Source organism: Zeus faber (genome assembly GCF_960531495.2).
Source record: "Zeus faber genome assembly, chromosome: 5".
NCBI classification, from domain to species: domain Eukaryota; kingdom Metazoa; phylum Chordata; class Actinopteri; order Zeiformes; family Zeidae; genus Zeus; species Zeus faber.
In genome coordinates this window covers 8,515,856-8,534,860 of record NC_137192.1, presented here as the reverse complement: position 1 = coordinate 8,534,860, position 19,005 = coordinate 8,515,856, and the positions used below count along the sequence as shown (strand labels likewise).

The following is a 19,005-nucleotide window of genomic DNA, read 5'->3' as shown; positions in this document are numbered from 1 at the left end:
TTCATATCTTACTAATAATGGCGTCTTTTTGTTGTTAGGTTTGCACTTTTTGTCGACGAGGTTCAAGTTAAATGTTAAAGCATATTAAAACATGGAAGACTGCCATTTGTTCCTGTCGTGACGCGCCATTGGCAGTTTCGCCTGAAGATATTACTTCGAATCCCGTTCAGTTGCGTGATAGTTTTAAAGTGATAGTTTTTCCTATGGCGAAATTATAATTAACCAAAAAGAAAAAAAAATTCTGTATTTCTCTTCGCAGTTTTTTTTTTATTATTTTACAATCATACGTTTGTGGCCCGGAAATTAAAAAAAAAAAAGAAAGGATCCAGCGGGGAAAAGAAAAAGACGTTGTTCCCGTGCGCCAATCAAACAACAGAACAAGAACGAATCCGCCAATTAGATTCTAGGATTTCACCACAACACGGAAGCAGCCTGGAAGCGCCAATTTTGTATCGTGCGGACGTTTCCAGTTGAGATTTCTGACGTTTTTAGAAGCGTAAACAAGCACTCGTCTAGTCGAATCTAAACATTTTAGATTAGACACGTTATATTTGCATCGGCTAAATCGTCAAAATGACAGAGAATACCTTCCCGGTCTATAAGGTGGACGTCATCGTGACTTTTTACCGCACGGAGGTTCTGACCGGCCAGGAGGCGAAAGTATTCAACAAGAGTGACCTCACTCCTACTCCCAAGGTATCGCTGCTTCCGACTCTGTTGGACCACCATAACGACCACAAACACAAATACTCTGGTGTAAATCGTCGCTATCGCTTGATGGTTTCCAGTGAATGCCATATTGTTCGGTCTCGGGCTGGGCCATATACTGTATCGCGAATTATCGACACGATATCGCGCTATATGAGACGAGCTAGCTTCTCGGGTTATGGTTGTCGGTTACTGTTTGCATTACGGTAAATAATGCAGGCTTAAAAACACCATTAAACTATATCATAATGTTATGATATGCTATTATGATATTAGAAAATTGTCTCATGCAGCCTTAAAGACAACAATTAACTATATCACAAGCACCAAAATCCCAGACAATATCTCGTCTCATATCACAATATTGGTGTCATAACGATAAAGCAACCTGCTAGGATTTTTGCTCTGAATCCAATTGCACTTTGTTGCTATTATAAATATGAATCATAAAAAAGCAAGGATGTGTTGATCGATTCACATCAATGCATGGGTTCATGTTTTGTTTCGTTTTACACCCCCAAATAACTTCTCTCGCTCTCCAGCCGGAGTCAGTCCGAAGGTTATACATGAGGATACTGCAGCTCCTGTATCGCTTCAGACCTGAGTGTCACTACATGGCGAGTACAATTCAGCAACAGCCTTTATTTGAACAGTTTACGCCCTCTCCACCTTGAGAAAGAAATCTTTCCCTGTTTGTCTGGCATAATAAGATGTTTTGTTTTGTTTGATATTTCCTCCCACATCAACAGGTTCCGCTTTTAGAGAATATCCAGTATCCAGCGTTTCATGAGCTGCCAACATCTATCATGAGCGTCTATTTGCGCATGTGAGTATCTTAAAGGGGAGGTACGGTATGCAAAACCCACCGTGTGGTACATATCTTTGGAGTCACAGTTCTAAATATCTTTGGTACAGTAGGGAAAGAGCAAATCTCCTTTGTTTTGAGAACTTGCTATTTTTTTTTTTCTACAGCTCTGCTATAACAAAGTACAATACCACCACCAAAGCATTATCGCCTTGATTAAATGAAAAATGAAAATGTCATTATTATTTTTAGGTGTCAGTTTCTCCCTATGTGCTATGTTTACGACTTCGCTCTCAACGACCTTCTGGCCCCAAGTAAGTGTTTGTTTTTACTAATTATTCTCACTTTTTTAATCACAAAAAACTGGTCATCAGTTCCATCGTAATTATCTCATGGTTATTCCTTTACAGAGGCAAAGAAGACCCTGGTTGTCTTGAGCGGCATCATGAACTTTCTTCACTTCAGGAAGATGAGGATGGACGGGATCTTGGAGCATCAGGCTAGATTTGTGAGTGGTATTCACCGACAGAGGAAGCCCAGTTAGCAGCACGGCCATGTGCACGTCATTTCCAACTGTAGATCAGTCAGAGCCAATAAACCCAGAGAGTAGTTATGATCCTATAATCTTTCATTTTATATACTGTTTTTTCTAATGCTTATTCGTTTCGATTAATGGCTTTCAACCATTCCTGCTTTTTAAAAATGATATTGCAACGAGAGGAACCTTACATTTCTTACAATAAAAGTTTAAATATAAAAAAGTATTAGTTATACGAGAAAAAATATTGTTTGTCTGATTTCATACTTAATTGGACCATATAGCTCAGTGGATGTACCTCAGTGTGGGATTTCAAATTTGTAAGCAGATATAGGGGAAGATTCCATATGATTGTTGCGATGATTTTTTTGTCCATATCACCCGGACCTACGATAACGGGGTGTCTCCAATAATATATTTATTAATTGTCCGCTGAAGAAAACAGCTGCCCCGTAGTCTTAAGTGCTTTTATGAAGATAGTGACAGCAAGAGATTTTAAAGGCATCGTTGTAGCCACACTATCGCTACCACATTCTAATACCATATACAGTGGAACCAGCGTTCTGGACAAAGTGTGAATTGAATATATTTGTACTGACTGTAAGCGTTTTTATGAGTTATTGTTTTTCACAGAGGGCCGATATGGACAGGCTTCAAGCTTGCACCAAGAACATTAAACAGGCAGAAGAGAAGATTGCAATTCTGACGTAAGTGCGGTATGAAATTAAAAAGGCTAAATATTGTCTTATCGCAGCTAAATGACATCCGTGGATAGATGGCGTCATTCGCAGCCTTAGAGGGAAGACTGTTTTAGTCAGGGAAATAATGAATACACTGAGATAATTAAATATAGCCCAGTAAATTGGATGATTCATAACACTTACTTGGGTTGGTAAGTTCGTATAGATGAGTTTAGACCTGGCCTGAACTTAATCCCTCGTCTTGATCTCACTTTAAATCTTGCCATTGATGTTTGCAGAGTTATTGTTGTATATGATTACGATCCTATGAGTAAACATGCCGTAGGAAGCCGTAGGGCAGGGCGATAATTCAGTGCTTACTGTTCCGTGGCATCAGAACCGTCCCCGCAGAGCAGCAGGCCGAGCACAAGGAACTAGCCGCTGCCATCTCTGACCTCAACACAACCACCGTGCACGAATACCAGGAAGTGGTACGTGGCGTCGCATGTCGGAAAACACGATGGCTTCTCTTCTCGAGCCTCAATGCTTAAACCATCTGCTTGTCTCTTCCAGAACAGAATGAACGACACCATTGCCGAACGGAAAACCGCAATCGCAGAGAGGACCCAGAAACTGGTACATGGCTTATGCACAACGATGCAACGGCTTTACATTATGTTCTGTGTGCATTTATTTTGATATTTGCCAGTAACAGTTCCTACTGTGTGAGGGAATGTACAAAAGCCGTAAATGTGCAAGATGATTCTGATCACCATAAGATATTGGATTAAAATTCAGCATTGTACTATTAAGTAAATTCAGTAGTGTTTTCCTGTTTTGGACCTAGTCTGGTGTGAACTAAAACCAAGTTAACTTAAATGACTGGCCTCGAATTACACTCAGTTCTGGAAAATAGTGGAATACATGGGTGAAGAAAGTATTTTGTAGTAATTAACTGCACAAGTAATATCCCAGTTATGTTTATTAGATGTAAATTCAGACATTACTTTGTCGCAAAAGCTGTTAATAGTGATTATATGCTCATGTTTGGCAATGGTTTATTTTATTTTTATGCCATATTTATTAGATACAGAGGTTACTAGGCAATGGTAATTACAGTTAATTACAACACAAAACTGTCCCTATATCAAATGATAGCAAACCGTTTTCCAGTGTATCTGTCAGTCATTTCCAGCAGTTGCTGTGTGATGTGTAATTACACAGTGAAAAGATTTGAAGGGGCGGGGCCTTTTTGAACACGGTTTTGTTGCGGTCGCTCTGCCCTCATCAGGCCCAGCTGAAGGTGAACATCACCACCATGAAAGAAGACATCAGCAAGATCAAGTCGCAGATCGTGGAGTCTCCTGAGGAGCTGAAGAGCCAGATGGAGAAGATGCGAGAGAGCCTGAAGAACATCAAGAACTCCATCGTGAGTGAATTAAAACGGTTTTAACCGGAGGCTTGGCACGGTTGGAAATAGACACTTATAAATAATAGTAGATGACAATGAGTCAGTATAGTACAGAATATAATACATATACAAATATAAATAATAGACAATAAGACTACGATTATATTATATTTGGATTAATAAATATCACATTGAAAATCTATTTCAGAAGTCCTTGAAAATGAAAAAAGAGTGCTTAAAAAAAGTACTTGAAAGTCCTTGAATTTCATTTTGTAATGCCAGAATGAACGCTGATATGAGATGCCTGGGTCTGACATCGGTGGAAGACATTTCAGTCTCGGTATGGGAAAAGGAAAGGAAAGGAAAGAAAAGGAAAAACTTCTCCAGTAGCAACTCGAGGTTCTGTGTTTTCCGCGGCGGCAGGAAGACTCGGACGAGCGGCTGGTGGAGCTGCAGAACAAGGTGCAGGGCGTGAGCCAGAGCGATGCCGAGATCCAGCTGATGCACAGCCTGCTGCAGGACCTGAAGAGCAGCATGAACAACACCAAGCAGTGGCAGGAGGAGGTATGTCCGTAAAAGAACAGTGCAAGCAAACAATGGCCCATTGTGTGGTTTCACTAACTGGAAGCATGTGAAAACACAGGATGCTGGTAAAGTAGAATGAGAGTTAGAAGGAACTCTGATAATCCTGTGTAAGAAACCCTGTTATTCCGTGTAAGTGTTAAAGCAATGTTGCTGAATTAGGGTTCATGTTTTTATTTCCTGCTTACTCACACTACTTCCAATTTTCAACCTTAGTTATAAATGGAAGTGTACCAGGTCAAACTTAATTTATCTCCAAATGGGCTTAAACAAAAACTATTTAACTTTTTTTACCTTAAAATAACAGCTTCAAAATCATTTTGATAGTACACTGACTTGTAATATGGAGAACCAACCGTGGGAAAAATGTGTTACGCTTTATGGCACTACGTCACTTGCCTGATGTTTGACTCCAGTAATTACCGCTTTTTTTCCCTGGTAAAATGTGTTTATATATGTGTATATATAAGAGTTTCTGTCAGACCCAGTGAAGGTTTGGTGAACATCTTAATTATATCAATCAATTGACAAACCCACAGGTGAATAGAGAATATTCATGAACATAATTCTGGAATATCGCTAAACATTATCTAAACATCGCTAAACACTAAGCAGTTGGAGATTTACTGTGCTTGGTGAAACCTCTGCTGGGAACAGTGCATATTCTGAAGAGTGTGTGTGTGTGTGTGTGTGTGTGTGTGTGTGTGTGTGTGTGTGTGTGTGTGTGTGTGTGTGTGTGTGTGTGTGCGCGTGCGCGTGTAGGTCCAGGAGCTGGTGGTTCTCTATGAGAAGCAGAAGAAGGAGCTGAAGAACCTGGGCATGGAGGAGAGTCAGCTGAAGAGGGCTCTGGGCATGAAGCTGGACAAGGAGTCAAAGCAGCAGATCCGCAGGCAGAAGATGAAGGAGAACAAGGAGCTCCACGTCCAGGACGTTTTGGGGTATAAACCCCCCCCACCAAAAAAAAACGAAACACAACCAGGTTCCGAATTCACTCTCGCCAAAAAAAAGTCTCGCGACTGAGCATTGGTGTATAAAACAAACGCCCCCCTTTCCCCTGTAGCACCTCATCTACTCGGCCTTCCTTATCCATCGTAAGTTCTGAGAGTAGAAATGTAGATACGTATGTGTGGCAGCTCCGCCTGCCACACGCCTTCCGAATGGCGTCTTCAGGGCCCTCCGCCACAGACACAGGCAGAGATGCTGCAAGCACACCAGTTTATTGTCGAGAGTGGCAAGATGGAACAAGCCTGGAGCAGATGGACACACGTCACGACAGAGGCTCTCCCCGTGTATATGTGGGGATGTTTTTTTTTTAAACTGTCACTTGTCGATTTTTCTAACGCGCAACAGGCGTACAGGCACCCTGATCCCGGGCCCAATTACCTAGACCCAAGACTGGTGTGGCTGCTTAAATCACACCACCCCCACATCACAGTATTGGAAGGGAAACTTTTTGGAGGAGCTAAAGTAAGGGTCATGCTTTTTCCTTATAGTGCTCAGAAAAGAGGGAATTTGGAGAAGACGGTGTCTCACAGCTCCTTTGCACAGCACACTACATTTTCATAGTGTTTGTACATTTCTACAGCGGTTCTTGTACTGAGCCAACCCATCCCTGGTACTTCCCTGCAGGCAGTGTGACCATGTGCACCAGAAGCGTGAGGAGATGGCTGAGCAGATCCAAGAGGTTTCCAGGGAGACCACACAGCTCAAGTCCAAGATGCAGAGCCTAAGGGATGCGTGCTGCAAGGAGACAGAGAAGGCACAGGTACGGCCGCCGCAATTTATGGGCCGTGGGCGCCTTTTGATTTGAAAAGCTGCTTCAAGGCTAGCATACGTACACTTGGGCAATAGAATAGAACACCCTTAACATGTCACTTGGGAGAGTGCAAACTGAAATGACTAACAAAAGCTCCAAAAGTCATCCAGATCTAAATGTTCCAGTAGAAAATGAAATCGTAGCACTGGCAGCCTATTTAGAAACGCTCTGGCTGTAGTTAGTTTTAATTATGATGCTAGGTTGTCTCAATTCATTTAACCCTTTACAAAAAATGAGCAGCTAATCAGGCACATTCCTAATAGGGGGTACCCCACTATGGCTACTATGGCCGGGGTAAGACGATAAGCCCTCATCCCTTGTTTCCTCTCTCCCCAGGCCTTGTACGAGAGTCTGTTGTCCTCACTGGAGGAGTTGCACAAGAGCATTATAAAGCAAATCGCGGACCTGAACATGGATATGAGCAACGTGTCTACCAACTTCTAGACTGCTCATCGTTTACACCGTTGGGTCCAACAGTCCCTCAATCCAACAATGTTTCCAGTATATTGTCTTCTTTTTCTCAAGTCCCTCAATGTTTTTCTCAATGTTTCTTCTTAATTGTTATTCTATCATTGTTTTCAACCTCTGTGTTGACGATGTCAATAGGACAACACTTTGGAAGTTTTCTAACCTTCCCTTGGTCTCATTTCTACTTTATATTTGTATGGCACAATAAAAAGTCTTAAGAATCCATGATGGGTGTTGATGACTTTAATGGAACAATTCCATAATTTCTGTTTCTTTCAAACTGTATTTTTTGCCAATCAAGACTAAGAATGTGGTAGGTAGGTCGAGTTTACTACGTTGGTGTAGTTCACTATGTTATAGTACGACATCCACAACTGTTTTTTTATTTTTCATCAGATTTCTCCTTTAAGATTTTTAGCGTCCAGGCAGTGCAGTGATGGACCCCTAATAGAGCCACACAAAACCATAATCTGACTCCAAACTCAACTTGGGTTTATTTCTTCCAAATACTTACATTAAAGTACAGAACGGACTGATTCCAGGGTGTCTGCAGGTATCAGTTAAATGTAATACTTGTGCAGACAAATGGCCATTAAGTTTAAGCCAATGGACTGATTTGTGGACAAATCACACTCTTATTTGAGAAAGTATCACAGGTAAGTATATATTTAATACAGGGCAGAGGTAAGTAATAGGTAGAAATAGGGCTATGAACCAGATGATTCTATTAACTGTTATCGTAACCATTTGCTTATTTGGCAAGCAAGGTAAGTAGAACTACAACAAATCTAACCAGCACTTTTCTTTTTAATGTAAGTATTAAGAGACTGCTGCAGTAGGTCGAAATTCAAGTTGAACACAATTTAGACCTAGATGTAACATTTGTCAAATATAACTCGACTTATTTTAAGGACGTGCAGACACCCTGGATTCATATAATATGACTATTCTGGAACAATGGTTATGTGCAATCAACACCCCGGAAACACAAAACACGAGAGCAATCATCCAGTCTATATCAAAATTAGGCACTTATTGCTACAATATTTCCCATTTCAGGCTAATGAATGAAACACGTTGTTCCACGTTATATACAAGGACGGGGGGTTAATGAGTGAGAGCATAGTATATTATATACAACGTTCTAATTACACTTTTGACCATTATGACAAATGACCAAATCATTCCTTTTGAAGTTGGATGAAACTGGATCTGCAGGAGCATCCTCCGCCCAGCAGGAGGCAGACTTGTTCAGCAGGAGATGATGAGGGCGTTGAGGGACTGCTGGCTCTGAGTGCGCTCCAGAGGGCCCCCAGAAGAGAGGATCTCACAGGCTGCCAGCTCGTGATAGAGAGCGTTGAGAACCTCCAGAATGTGGGCTTTCCCTATTCAAAGGAGGAACAGATGTGATGTCTGTGGCACTCGTATAAAAACAAAAAACCTCTACAAGAACCCGATCTAATTCTGCCCCCTTTACAAGTCGCAGGGTAATTGTAAATCCAACAATATAATGTTTCATGGGGTCCTGTATTGATTTTATTGGTAACGTGTGTATGTGTGTGTGTGTGTGTGTGTGTGTGTGAGTTTACAACAATTCGGAGCTGCACTAACCGTGCTGTGGGTCGCTGCAAGACTCCAAAGTGCTGAGAAGGATTTTCCCCAGGGACCTGCGAGAGACATTCTGAGGAGGGAAAAAAAAGAAGGGAGAACCATTGTCAGACAGCTGTCAGGAAAAGGTGAAGGGGATCTCATCAATGTTGAACGAGCCCTCGACAAGATAGAAAGAGGATGACAGTCACTTTCTACTGACCAGGTCCCTGAGCTGCTGCAGGAGCTGCAGGATGTCCAGGAGCTTCTCCTCCACCAGGGACAGCCGCACCCGCTCCGTCTCCAGCATCTGCAGCTCCGCCTGGAGCAGCTCTGTCTCCTCCGCCTTCTGCTGGAGCTCTTGCAGCAGGGAGTCCTTCATCTGCAAGACACCGTGCAGCTGGTTAACCCAAAGTACGGATCACGGATCTCTCCTCCCCCTCGTCACCGCGAGGGCATTCCTTGGTGTAAACACCTGGCTCCTCATCACTATGATGACTTAGGAGTCTTTAAATCCCTAAACCCTGTAGGTCTAATGCGCACATTATCATCATAATCGAAATATATAGTTAATATAGTGAAAATCTTGGAGTCGAGGGTAATTTCCTGACCGGCCTGCTAAAAAAGTATTGTCAATCCCCCACGGTGCACGTTTATGTCCCACTGCACTCACAAGTCTCACCTTGTGCACCCTGCGTGTAAACAAGGCCTCGCAGTCCAGCTTTTGTTTGGTTTAAGCCTTCCTCCCTCCCGGGAGATGAGACGTTTTAGAGAAACGTTACGTCACCGCGCCCCCAACTGCCTCTTTCTTTCGTCCGGGAACAGGGAACCAAGCTCAATTTATGATGTTCCTGAGAGTGTAATTTGGGCCGAGTGGGAGTGTTTCTGTGGTAATTCGCAGTGAGAAACAGCTGCACACACACCCATACACATACACACACACCCATTCACATACACACACCCATACACACACACACACACACACACACAACCAGGGAGGTTGGTGGCCGCTGCTGGCAGCTTGGTTCGGTGGAGGCAGCAGTGCCGTACCGCTAGCTAGTGGTTTTCATCTTTGAAGCCCACCACTTTTACAACGGCCCTCACCAGTCTATTCAGATGCAGTTTAACACACACACATACACTCTCAGGGGGTTTTCGACGTAGGGGATGCCTGTCGCCAGGCAGGAGAAGCCGCTCCAGTCTGTCGGGGTGGCCTTGCGCCGTACCTGGTCCATGTCCAGCTCCACCTGGCTCTCCTTCAGCTCCAGCTTCTTGTTGAGCCTGGTGACCTTCTCCAGCAGCTCCACCACGGCGCTGCGGCTCTCCTCGCCCCTGGAGCTTCCGAAGTTGGACATCAGCTTCTTGAACGCCCTGTCGTCACACCTGCTCGAGCACATGTTTGGGAGGAGACAGAGTTAAACCACTGACCTGTCTCCGGCCAGGTATTTGGCCAAACCCGTGTGTCTCGGTGTTTCCGCCGTACCTCTCCCCACAGCAGGACAGCCTGGTCAGGGTTCTCTTCACCTCGTCCACCTGCCTCTGCTGCTCCCCTGTCCACTTGTCCTCCTCCTCATCCGAGGCCGCCTGGCCCTCCACCGAGCGGAACAGCTGCTCCTCCACTGGCCCGCCCGGCAACAGAACCATCGTCATCCTCATCAACATCGTTACCGTTACCAGTCTACATCATCACCGTAACATTTCTTCGGGTTTTAAATGAAAGAAGGGCGTCTTACCGGCCCGCCCCGTCGGGGACCGCCGGTCGTGCTGGGGGTCCAGGTAGCACCGCTGGCCCGGACGGTCGCCGGCGCCCTGCTGCTGCTGCTCTGGCCTGCCGCCTCCCGGGAGCTGCAACTTGGACAACTCTGACCTGGGCAGGGGAGGAGGTTTTTTTTGTTTTTTTTTTAACGTTTGTCACTGGTCCCATTCATTCTCACTCCCTCGGCCGTCCTATTCATTCCCCGGGCTTGGGGGAAAGAACCGGGCAGAGGGATTTTTTCGAAATGTGTGGAAAAGGAGAACTATCTGGTAAATTCAATTGGCGAAATCAAAGAGAAGATATAGAGAAACGGCGAGGCACAGCACGGCACGATAAAGCCAAATCTACGAGCGCCGTGATCGTTTTCTAGATGTCAGTGATGCAGCGCTTGAAATCCGGGAGGGGTAATTGAATCCAGACGCTGCATCTTTAACGCATTTTTACTGTAAAGTGGGTCAGCAGTAGAGTGGCGCTATTACCTTGTAGGAGCCTCGCAAGATGTACCGTAAAAGCAGTTGCTGCCACAGGTTGGAATAAAAATGGTTTAATATACTGTTTAGGACGTGGACAGACTTGAAAGCCCTCTGCTCTAGGACTCCTTTGTCGTGATCTGCGGATGGAAATGCAAAGCGTGTCCGTCTGTTTGTCTGGGCTGTCCTTAATCTCTGGGATACATTCATAAATGTGTTCTTCCTTCTAAATAAGACTGAGACTTGGGGGTTTGTGTGGGCCGCTCTCGCTCTCTCTCTCTCTCTCTCTCTCTCCTGTTAATCGTTTGAATTTTCCAGCTTTCTTCGGGCCGCCTTGTCTTTTGTGTCGGGGGGGAAATCCGATAGGGGGCCTTCGTAAATCACACAGTAAGTGTTTCCAGATGATGATGTCTTGCTGGGGGAAAAGAAATCTTGAAAAAAAAAAAAAAAGAGAAAAAATAAGTTTCTTTTTTTATTTTTTTCTTCTTCTTCTTTTTCTCAACAGTCTGGCGTTCCGAAGGAAAAAACCCCCCAAAAAAACAAAAAATCTGCCGTTGAGCAGCACCCATGAGCATATCCTGCTGGTGTCTTGAAGTACACTATGTTGTAATATGATTACATATTACACTCTGCATCTGTTCACTATAGGGTTCCTTTGTGCAAAAATCGGGAGGGGGGCGCGGGGGCTTCAGCAAAGGTCAATAATTGTAGGAGGGCTTTAGGCAATCAATCAGTGACGGCATGGAGACATGTTTAAGTTATAGGGGGCCGCCGTTGAGGAAATAAAAGGGGGTGGACTCGTGAAGCCCCGAAACTGCAAGTGGAGCGAGACATGCATGCACGCATATATGGAAGCTTGCATACACATACATTCCCACACACACACACACACACACACACACACACACACACACACACACACACACACACACACACACACACACACACACACACACACGGACAAAAAAACTTTCTGGTTGCTGTGGAGACGCCCCGACTCTGGAATGAGCTGGTGGGGGGCTCTTTCAAATGCAGAAACCGGTGTGACTAATTGCACTTTAATTGACAGGCGGTTGGCGAGGAGGTGCAGCCGGGGGTCTGGAGTGTAACTGTAGCATCTGAATATGGCCTTTTTTGACACCGAACCGTCGGTGTGGTGCCGGATTTAAAAGCCCAGAAGGACCCCAGAACAAGCGCCGCATTCACTTTTTGAGGGGTCCAGGAGAGAATGGGCTCACCGTTTGGTCGGGGATTAGGATTGTGTGCGAGATTAAACGCTGTTTGAGGAGGGCAGCTCTATGGTTTCCCAGTGAAGGCGCTGGGAGGGAGCAAATTAGGACCCAGCGGTGGTCGCTGAACGTGAGAAAAGCTGCTCGGTGTGCGCAGGAAGCTCCGTGGAAACCTAAAAGTTAAAGTAACCCAGACATCCTGGATGGTGCTTTATTATTCTTTTTTTTTTTTTTTTTTTTTTACTGCGGACTGGTGCAGACATAACACGAAAACCGGAGCTGTGTTTTTGTGGCAAAGACATCAAAGTCCTTGCCAATGCACCGGTGGAAAAGCAACATCAATGATTTTGCAGGGTAAAAACGGGAATGTCCAAGACCAGAGAGCATCTCAGAAAAAATGTCCAAAAAATATATCTTTTTTTGAATCTTGTTACTACTTTTGACTCCAAAAGTGTGTTTAAAACTCTTTGAGCAGTCAATAAAAAGCCATTTCTTACTTCTCAGGGTAAGGCTGGGCAGTATATCCTTATAATATTGTTACTGTGATATGAGACGAAATATCGTCTGGGCTCATGATATGGTGAGTTGGGCGGATGGTGATTAGAGAAACCTCAATTCTGAAGAATCAGGACTTGAATCTGTAAGGACGGGGTCTGGACCATCATGCCACCCGGTCACCGTCACACTGGACCCTGGTGTCCCGACACGCTCTTGTGGTGCCGCCGTTCAAAACGCTCACTCGGCATCGAACCCTCAAGTCCTCCTCCAGCGTTTCATCGCTTTGAGCCACAGAGTCTTACCGAGGGATGTGATTTTAAGACCAATGGCGGTGACTTGGATGGAAAAATAAATCGGGGCTTGAACCTGGGACGGCAGCAATGAAAGGCAGCACCAAAGAATCCTGCTGGGCCCTCGCTTTTCTGAGATACAGAGGTGTTATAATAATCAACCCACCCCTGATTTCTGATTTTTCGTCCCTGCCCCTAAAATGCACACCACTCCGACCAAGTATACCCAGTATAACCATGCTGGGAGGGGGAAGGCGGACAGGAGGGTAAGGAGCTTTTCGTGTTTTAGAGTCAGGACACCCGGAGCACTTCCTGTATTCATCGAGTCTGAGTGAACTTTCCACTCTCCCCCCTCAGGGTGTGCGCGTGTGTGTGCGTGCGCGCAGGTGTCATCAGTCAACGACAGGTCCCGGGGCGGGGGGGGGGGGGGGGTGAGGGGTGGACGCGAGGACACACAGCGGACCCGAGCTTGAACATGGGGGCGGAGGGTGGGTTGGGGGCGGGGGGCTCATCACCTCTGGGCACCCCCCGAAGCACCGAGGGGGTGAGAGGTTGTGTGTACGTGGCAGACGTTTATAAATCAACCTGGTCATAAATCAACCCATCGTGCAAGCGGGCGGAGGCTTTTGCAAAACAAAGTGAAATAAAAAAAGTACCCCCCATCCCCACCCCCCCCATCCATCAGGCACCTTCCTCATGTCTCGGGTTATTTTAGTGCGGGACTTTTGGCTCAAGTTTTCGAGCTCTCCCCCCACTGAGCAACGTGTTAAGAACCCCTTAGAGGAAAAACGTGGAGAGGGGGTGGGGGGAATAAAAGTGGGAGAAAACACGGGGCTGGAGCTCCATCAAGGCCGGGAGGAATGTGTTTATAAGAAATAGTGTTCTGCTGATGTTAGCGGAGTGAGAACACCTCTTCAACAGAAGGGAAGGAAGGATGGGCAGAGAGTCAAAAGGGAAAACGAAACCCACTCGGGAGCCGCGCGGGGTTTTTCTTTTTGAAATATGTTCAAGGGCAACAATGCGGCGGAAGAGAGGCGCAGGGTCTCGCACGTCCCCCCCCGAGTCGGACCTTTTTTTTTTTCTTTTGGCATTATCACAAGGCGCTGGGAGGTGGAATGCGGTCCACACAGCAGCACCTGCTCCCCACGACGCTCCGGCTGTTGTAAAGACCCTCTTCATCCTCTCCCCTCTCAACTCCCTCGCTCTCTTCCGTCTCTCTCTCTCTGGCACCAAGCAGAGAGCCTTACAAAACACTGGGAGATTACGCCCCCGGACCCGGTGGGCCCCTGGCGATCGCAGGGGGCCAAGGGTTAGGAGCACGCTGCGTAGATGGGAAGTTCATAGTCCATCCTCTCAGGAAACCTCAACTCGTGTACGCCATCAAGGAATATCTCTGCATACTACTAGAAATACAGTAGTTTTTTCCATCTAGAACTGCTGTTAAGTGGTCTGTGTGTGGAATAAAAAAGATCACTGAAATCCACCTTTCCTCTGTTTTCACGAATAAAATAAAGTTCTCACAAATCTGAAAGAGGGTTTTTAAATGCTGTTTAATGTCCCTGTGTTTTTGATGACATTCAGCCGTGCACCGGCTATGTCTGTCGGAGACACAGTACGTTGCTGCAAAATCTGAGGTTTCCGAACAGACTCAAAAGGCCAAACAAACAATCAGATATGAAAGTTTGATTTATATAACCCATGGGTGATTTTTGTGATAGTCCAACAGAAAAAAAAAGAGAGAGTGAGAGAGAGAGAGAGAGAGAGAGAGAGAGAGATAAATAAGTTCCTATCCTGTCTTGAAAGACACGTCCGTGGTTCTTGGTGAACAAACACTGGAGTATTTGCTCCTTCCTCCAGATGGAAGCCCCCTCGTCCTCCTCGCCCCCCGGCCCCCTCGTCTCTTTTTGTGTCCCTCCATTGTCTAAGGCTCAGGCTGATGGAGCGCTATAGGCGACAGTGACTGATTCTAGCCCCCACCTTTTGCTGCTCCAGGAAAACGGAAAAATAAAATCGGCCAAAAATGTTGAACTTGGTCAAATTATTATTATTTTTCTTTAAACAGTGATGTCCATTGCTGTTCCTCTGTGGTTTTGCATTTCAACCAGAGACCTCACCGGGGTGTTTATGCAACGACACCCCCGCATCTTTTAAGTCACGTTCAAGAAGCCGCGGCAGCCTGAGCTGGGGCTAGAGACCATGTGGTGACAGACATACCACACACACACACACACACACACACACACACACACACACACACACACACACACACACACACACACACACACACACAGTTTTGTCGCGTTAATACTGTATGATATATTGCACTGATGTTGAGTAAAATTAAGACAGGCCCTGAAAACAGGTCTCTCTCTCTCTCTCCAGTCTGTTTTTAACGTGTAGGACTCTGTTAGTGAACCAAGTGTGTTTGTTGTACTGTCTGTAACTGTGAACTAGAGAAAATGTTAAAATAAAGATGCTTTAAAATTCAAAAATTCTCTCTCTCTCTCTCTCTCTCTCTCTCTCTCTCTCTCTCTCTCTCTCTCTCTCTCTCTCTCTCTCTCTCTCTCTCTCTCTCTCTCTCTCTCTCTCTCTCTCTCTCTCTCTCTCTCTCTCTCTCTCTCTGTGGGCTCAAAACACTTTGAGATGATGACCACAGTAAGTGGTCAGATGAGACTGGATTTCATCATCTTCCTTCCGCTGCAAGTGTATTTCCCAGCAAGCGCTTTACTTACAACCACAGGAAAATTCCTATGTACAGAGAGTTTCACAATAAGATGAATGATATCCAAACATTGGCCAACTAGACAAGCCTTGAAATGACACCATGTGATCGGTTGCTGCGGCAGCATTGAGCCTTGATATTCATGGTGCCTGGTAGCCAGGGTCCATAGGATGGGGGTGTCTGGCTGGTATTGAGGGGGAGGAGGTATAGGGTGAAAGAACGGGGAGGGGGGGCCGATGGGAACGGTCAGTCTGTTGAGGTCTCTACTCAATAGAGCTCTCTCTTGACAAGTCACACCCTTTGTGGTGGTGAATTATTGGGAATTAGGGTATCAATGGAAGGGCACTGAAAAGATCTTTTGGAGTCTCTGGAGTCTGCGCGGATGAATACATTTAGGGTTTTTGGGGTGGTGCAGATTTAAAAAAAATCTGTTGTTTGGTTACACACTAGGGCAGGTATTATGCCAGAGCTTAAGCTCACCATCGGACTTTGGGTCTGGCCACTCGCCGGGTCTCGCGAGTTTGAGTGGCTAATGACGGAGGTGTTCGGATGTTACAGCCGTTTAGAGACATCCTCTGCCTTAATAAGCCCGACCTGCAGACACTGATTATATGGTTGGAGCGGGAACAACAGACACAAAGGTAAACATTAAACCGAAGGATTTGCACTTTAAATGTCCAATTACACCCTAAAGAGCTTGTCCTCTGTGAAAATGAAGGCTTCCTGACAGTAGCAGAACTCGGTGAGGACCTGCATGCCACACACGAAGCCTGTTAAAGAAAAACCCAAACAAAACAAGGCTGAAAATTGGAATAGCAAACCACATCAAACCTTCGTGAATAGCATGGCAGACTTTTCCAGGCATGGAGCCAGAAGTAAACAGGGAGCCATTTTATTCTTGGAGGAATTATAATTCATTACGGTTCACTGTAGCCACAAAGGCCTTCATAATGCAATAGTTGCCAAAACGAGCCCTTTTCTCTTATGGCACAGTATACAGCCAGACAAGGCTGTAACCACCTGTTTTGCATTGACTTTGAATAATAATAAAACTATTTTATTTATAGATTTTGTTTTCTGACCACTGGACATATTTTTGGCCACACCAAGAATCTGACCCATGTCCTCTCAATAACCATTTAAAATGTAATCCCAGATAGCACGCAGTTGGGTTGTCAGTCCATCTAATGCAGACACGACATGACATGACGGATGAATGCAGTTATGTTTGGATACCACAACACAGCGATTATTTTGTGGGCGGACAGTTAGAGGTCCTCGCGCGTGGATTTACAATTCACGTGTGTGGACCCCTCATGGACATGACGGTCCAGAGGCTTTCAAGAGGAGCTGTGGTGGGTCCTACCTGCAGCAGAGGAGCTCTGACTCCAGCTGGAGGGCGTGCCTCCGGAGCAGCGGCACGTGGCTGGCTTGAGCCTCCAGGTCCTTCACCTTGCCCAGGCCGGTGAGCAGTGCCTGCCTGGCCTCCTCTACCTTCCTCCTCATGCCCACCTGCTCTCTCTTCAGAGCCCGGTTGCAGTCCTCCAGGGCGGCCACGGCATCTCTGGAGGACTGCAGCTCCTGCTCCAGTCTTTGGTTGCAGAGCAGCGCTTCCTCCACCTGCCTGTCTCTGGAGGTGTGGAGCAGTTCTATCTCCTGGATGATGCTCTGCAGGCTCTTTAGGCTTCCATGGCTGCTGTTTGTCATATTGAATATGCCTTTCTGGGCAGCCTGCTTTTGGTGGGCAATAAAACATCCATCTTCTGGTTTGTGTTTAGAGTGGCTTTTCCACAGTCCTACCTGAAGGGGTGGTGGGTGAAAGGAAATCGGTTGGATTTATATATAGAAACAATAAAGAAAACTATATGATACTTTTCATATCAAGGATCCTATTTTGATTTGTTTGTCTCTGGGACAGCAATCCAGGACGGTTGTTATTGTTAGATATGATTTCATCCAAATCTCCATAGTTGTCTATACTATAGTTAGGGTAATGACAGTGAAACTAGATTCAAGATTCAAGATTTTTTATTTGTCACATAAATAAAAAATCTTGAATCTTGAATCTAGTTTCACTGTCATGGAGGATCAGACCAGTCGACACTGTACATGATTGGAACCTCTTGAGGGTCCCTGGACCCCACGTTGAGAACCATTTTACTAGACATATTACGGTATTCCACTGTAGTTGACTAAAACAGACCATATAAGGCCAGCCCACCTGGCGTGTTGACATATGACGTCAGCCCACCTGGCGTGTTGACATATGACGTCAGCGCCGGACTCACCTGTAGCGCCAGACAGCGCGCGTCACTGCTCTGCAGCGCGGCTCTCATGTCCTCGACCAGCTCTCTCAGACTGCCGTTCTCCTCCTCTATCTTTGAGATCCTGTCCTCTGCTTCTTCCAGAGCCACGATCTCCTCATAACACTCCCTGGTGCAGGGTCCCAGCCTGCAGCCGGAGGCGGAGGAGCCCACGGAGAGCAGCCTCTCTCTCCGCCTCGGGGGGCTCCGGAGGCGGATCTGTGTCTCAATGTGCTCGCTGTCCTTGCCCACCAGGAGCCGGCCACCCTCGTACCGGCACCCCGCCTTGGTGCTAAAGTACCCGCACAGCTTCGCGTGGAAATGCCTGAAAGTCAACTCGCTCGGCATGTCGTCCGCAACTTCGGCGCAATCCGAATCCGAGTCTGTGTCCAGCGCCAGAATCTCACACAGAATGTCGAAGTCCTCCACGGAGATCTTCCCGCTGCCCCGGTAGTCCATGTGATGGAAGATCTCCTGCAGGTACTGGTCCAGGCCGGTGGCCAGCACGATGATTTCGTTCTCCACGCCCCGGTCCAGTCCGTAGTGGTACGCCAGGGTGCTGACTATCCACTGCGTCCTGCGGGCCGGTCTGCGGTACGGATCACTGTGGTCCATCCTGTCCATCTGCGACCAGGAACATTATAGTCTTCTCTTGTTCAGCATCCCCATGTTGGGTGCAAGGGGCACCGAGGCTCGTTCTGCGGCTCCACGAGAGGACAGAGGAGTCGGGAACGAGGCGCGATGGGGATGGTGATCCGCGACACGCCAACGATTCGTTCGCAGCGGATTCATCTGCTAGCCGGGTCGGGTGTCGCGCCGACAAAAGAGTCGTCCGTTCGCGACTCGTTAACTGCAGCCAGTCAAACACCGTCGGCCACACGCTCTCGATTCGCGACGCAAAGAGCAACTCGTCCGAACGAGAAACCCCGAGTTTAGACTCGGCGGGCGGACGAGAGAGAGAGTCGGAGGAATCGATCGAATCGTTTATACGGAGTGACTCGTCAAGAACCGGTTCTCCAAAAAGGAGTGGAGCCTTTCACACTGGTTGGGGGAGTTTGAGTTCTGCCCCCAGATGCAATACGAGCGCTGTTCAAAATCCAATATTCATGGTCTCCAACTGCTGTGTGCTCTGTCGCACACTT

The 19,005-nt window shown here is 46.3% G+C and overlaps 2 protein-coding genes across 2 annotated transcripts; one reads left to right on the top strand and one right to left on the bottom strand.

Moving 5' to 3' along the window:
• Nucleotides 1-450: 450 nt before the first annotated feature.
• On the top strand, nucleotides 451-7,205 carry nuf2 (UF2 component of NDC80 kinetochore complex). The gene is made up of 13 exons (XM_080000838.1): nucleotides 451-696; nucleotides 1,251-1,325; nucleotides 1,458-1,534; nucleotides 1,766-1,827; nucleotides 1,924-2,021; nucleotides 2,685-2,758; nucleotides 3,129-3,222; nucleotides 3,305-3,367; nucleotides 4,023-4,160; nucleotides 4,566-4,706; nucleotides 5,487-5,662; nucleotides 6,354-6,489; nucleotides 6,877-7,205. The coding sequence occupies exons 1-13, from the start codon at nucleotides 574-576 to the stop codon at nucleotides 6,982-6,984; spliced, it is 1,365 nt and encodes a 454-aa protein (XP_079856964.1). The 5' UTR covers nucleotides 451-573; the 3' UTR covers nucleotides 6,985-7,205.
• Nucleotides 7,206-7,299: 94 nt separating this feature from the next.
• Nucleotides 7,300-18,487, bottom strand: efcc1 (EF-hand and coiled-coil domain containing 1; the record flags this gene model as incomplete). Its single annotated transcript, XM_080000058.1, has 8 exons — nucleotides 7,300-8,393; nucleotides 8,620-8,689; nucleotides 8,819-8,977; nucleotides 9,822-9,978; nucleotides 10,079-10,214; nucleotides 10,329-10,462; nucleotides 16,927-17,360; nucleotides 17,849-18,487. The coding sequence occupies 8 exons, from the start codon at nucleotides 18,485-18,487 to the stop codon at nucleotides 8,260-8,262; spliced, it is 1,863 nt and encodes a 620-aa protein (XP_079856184.1). The 3' UTR covers nucleotides 7,300-8,259.
• Between the last annotated feature and the right edge of the window lie 518 nt (nucleotides 18,488-19,005).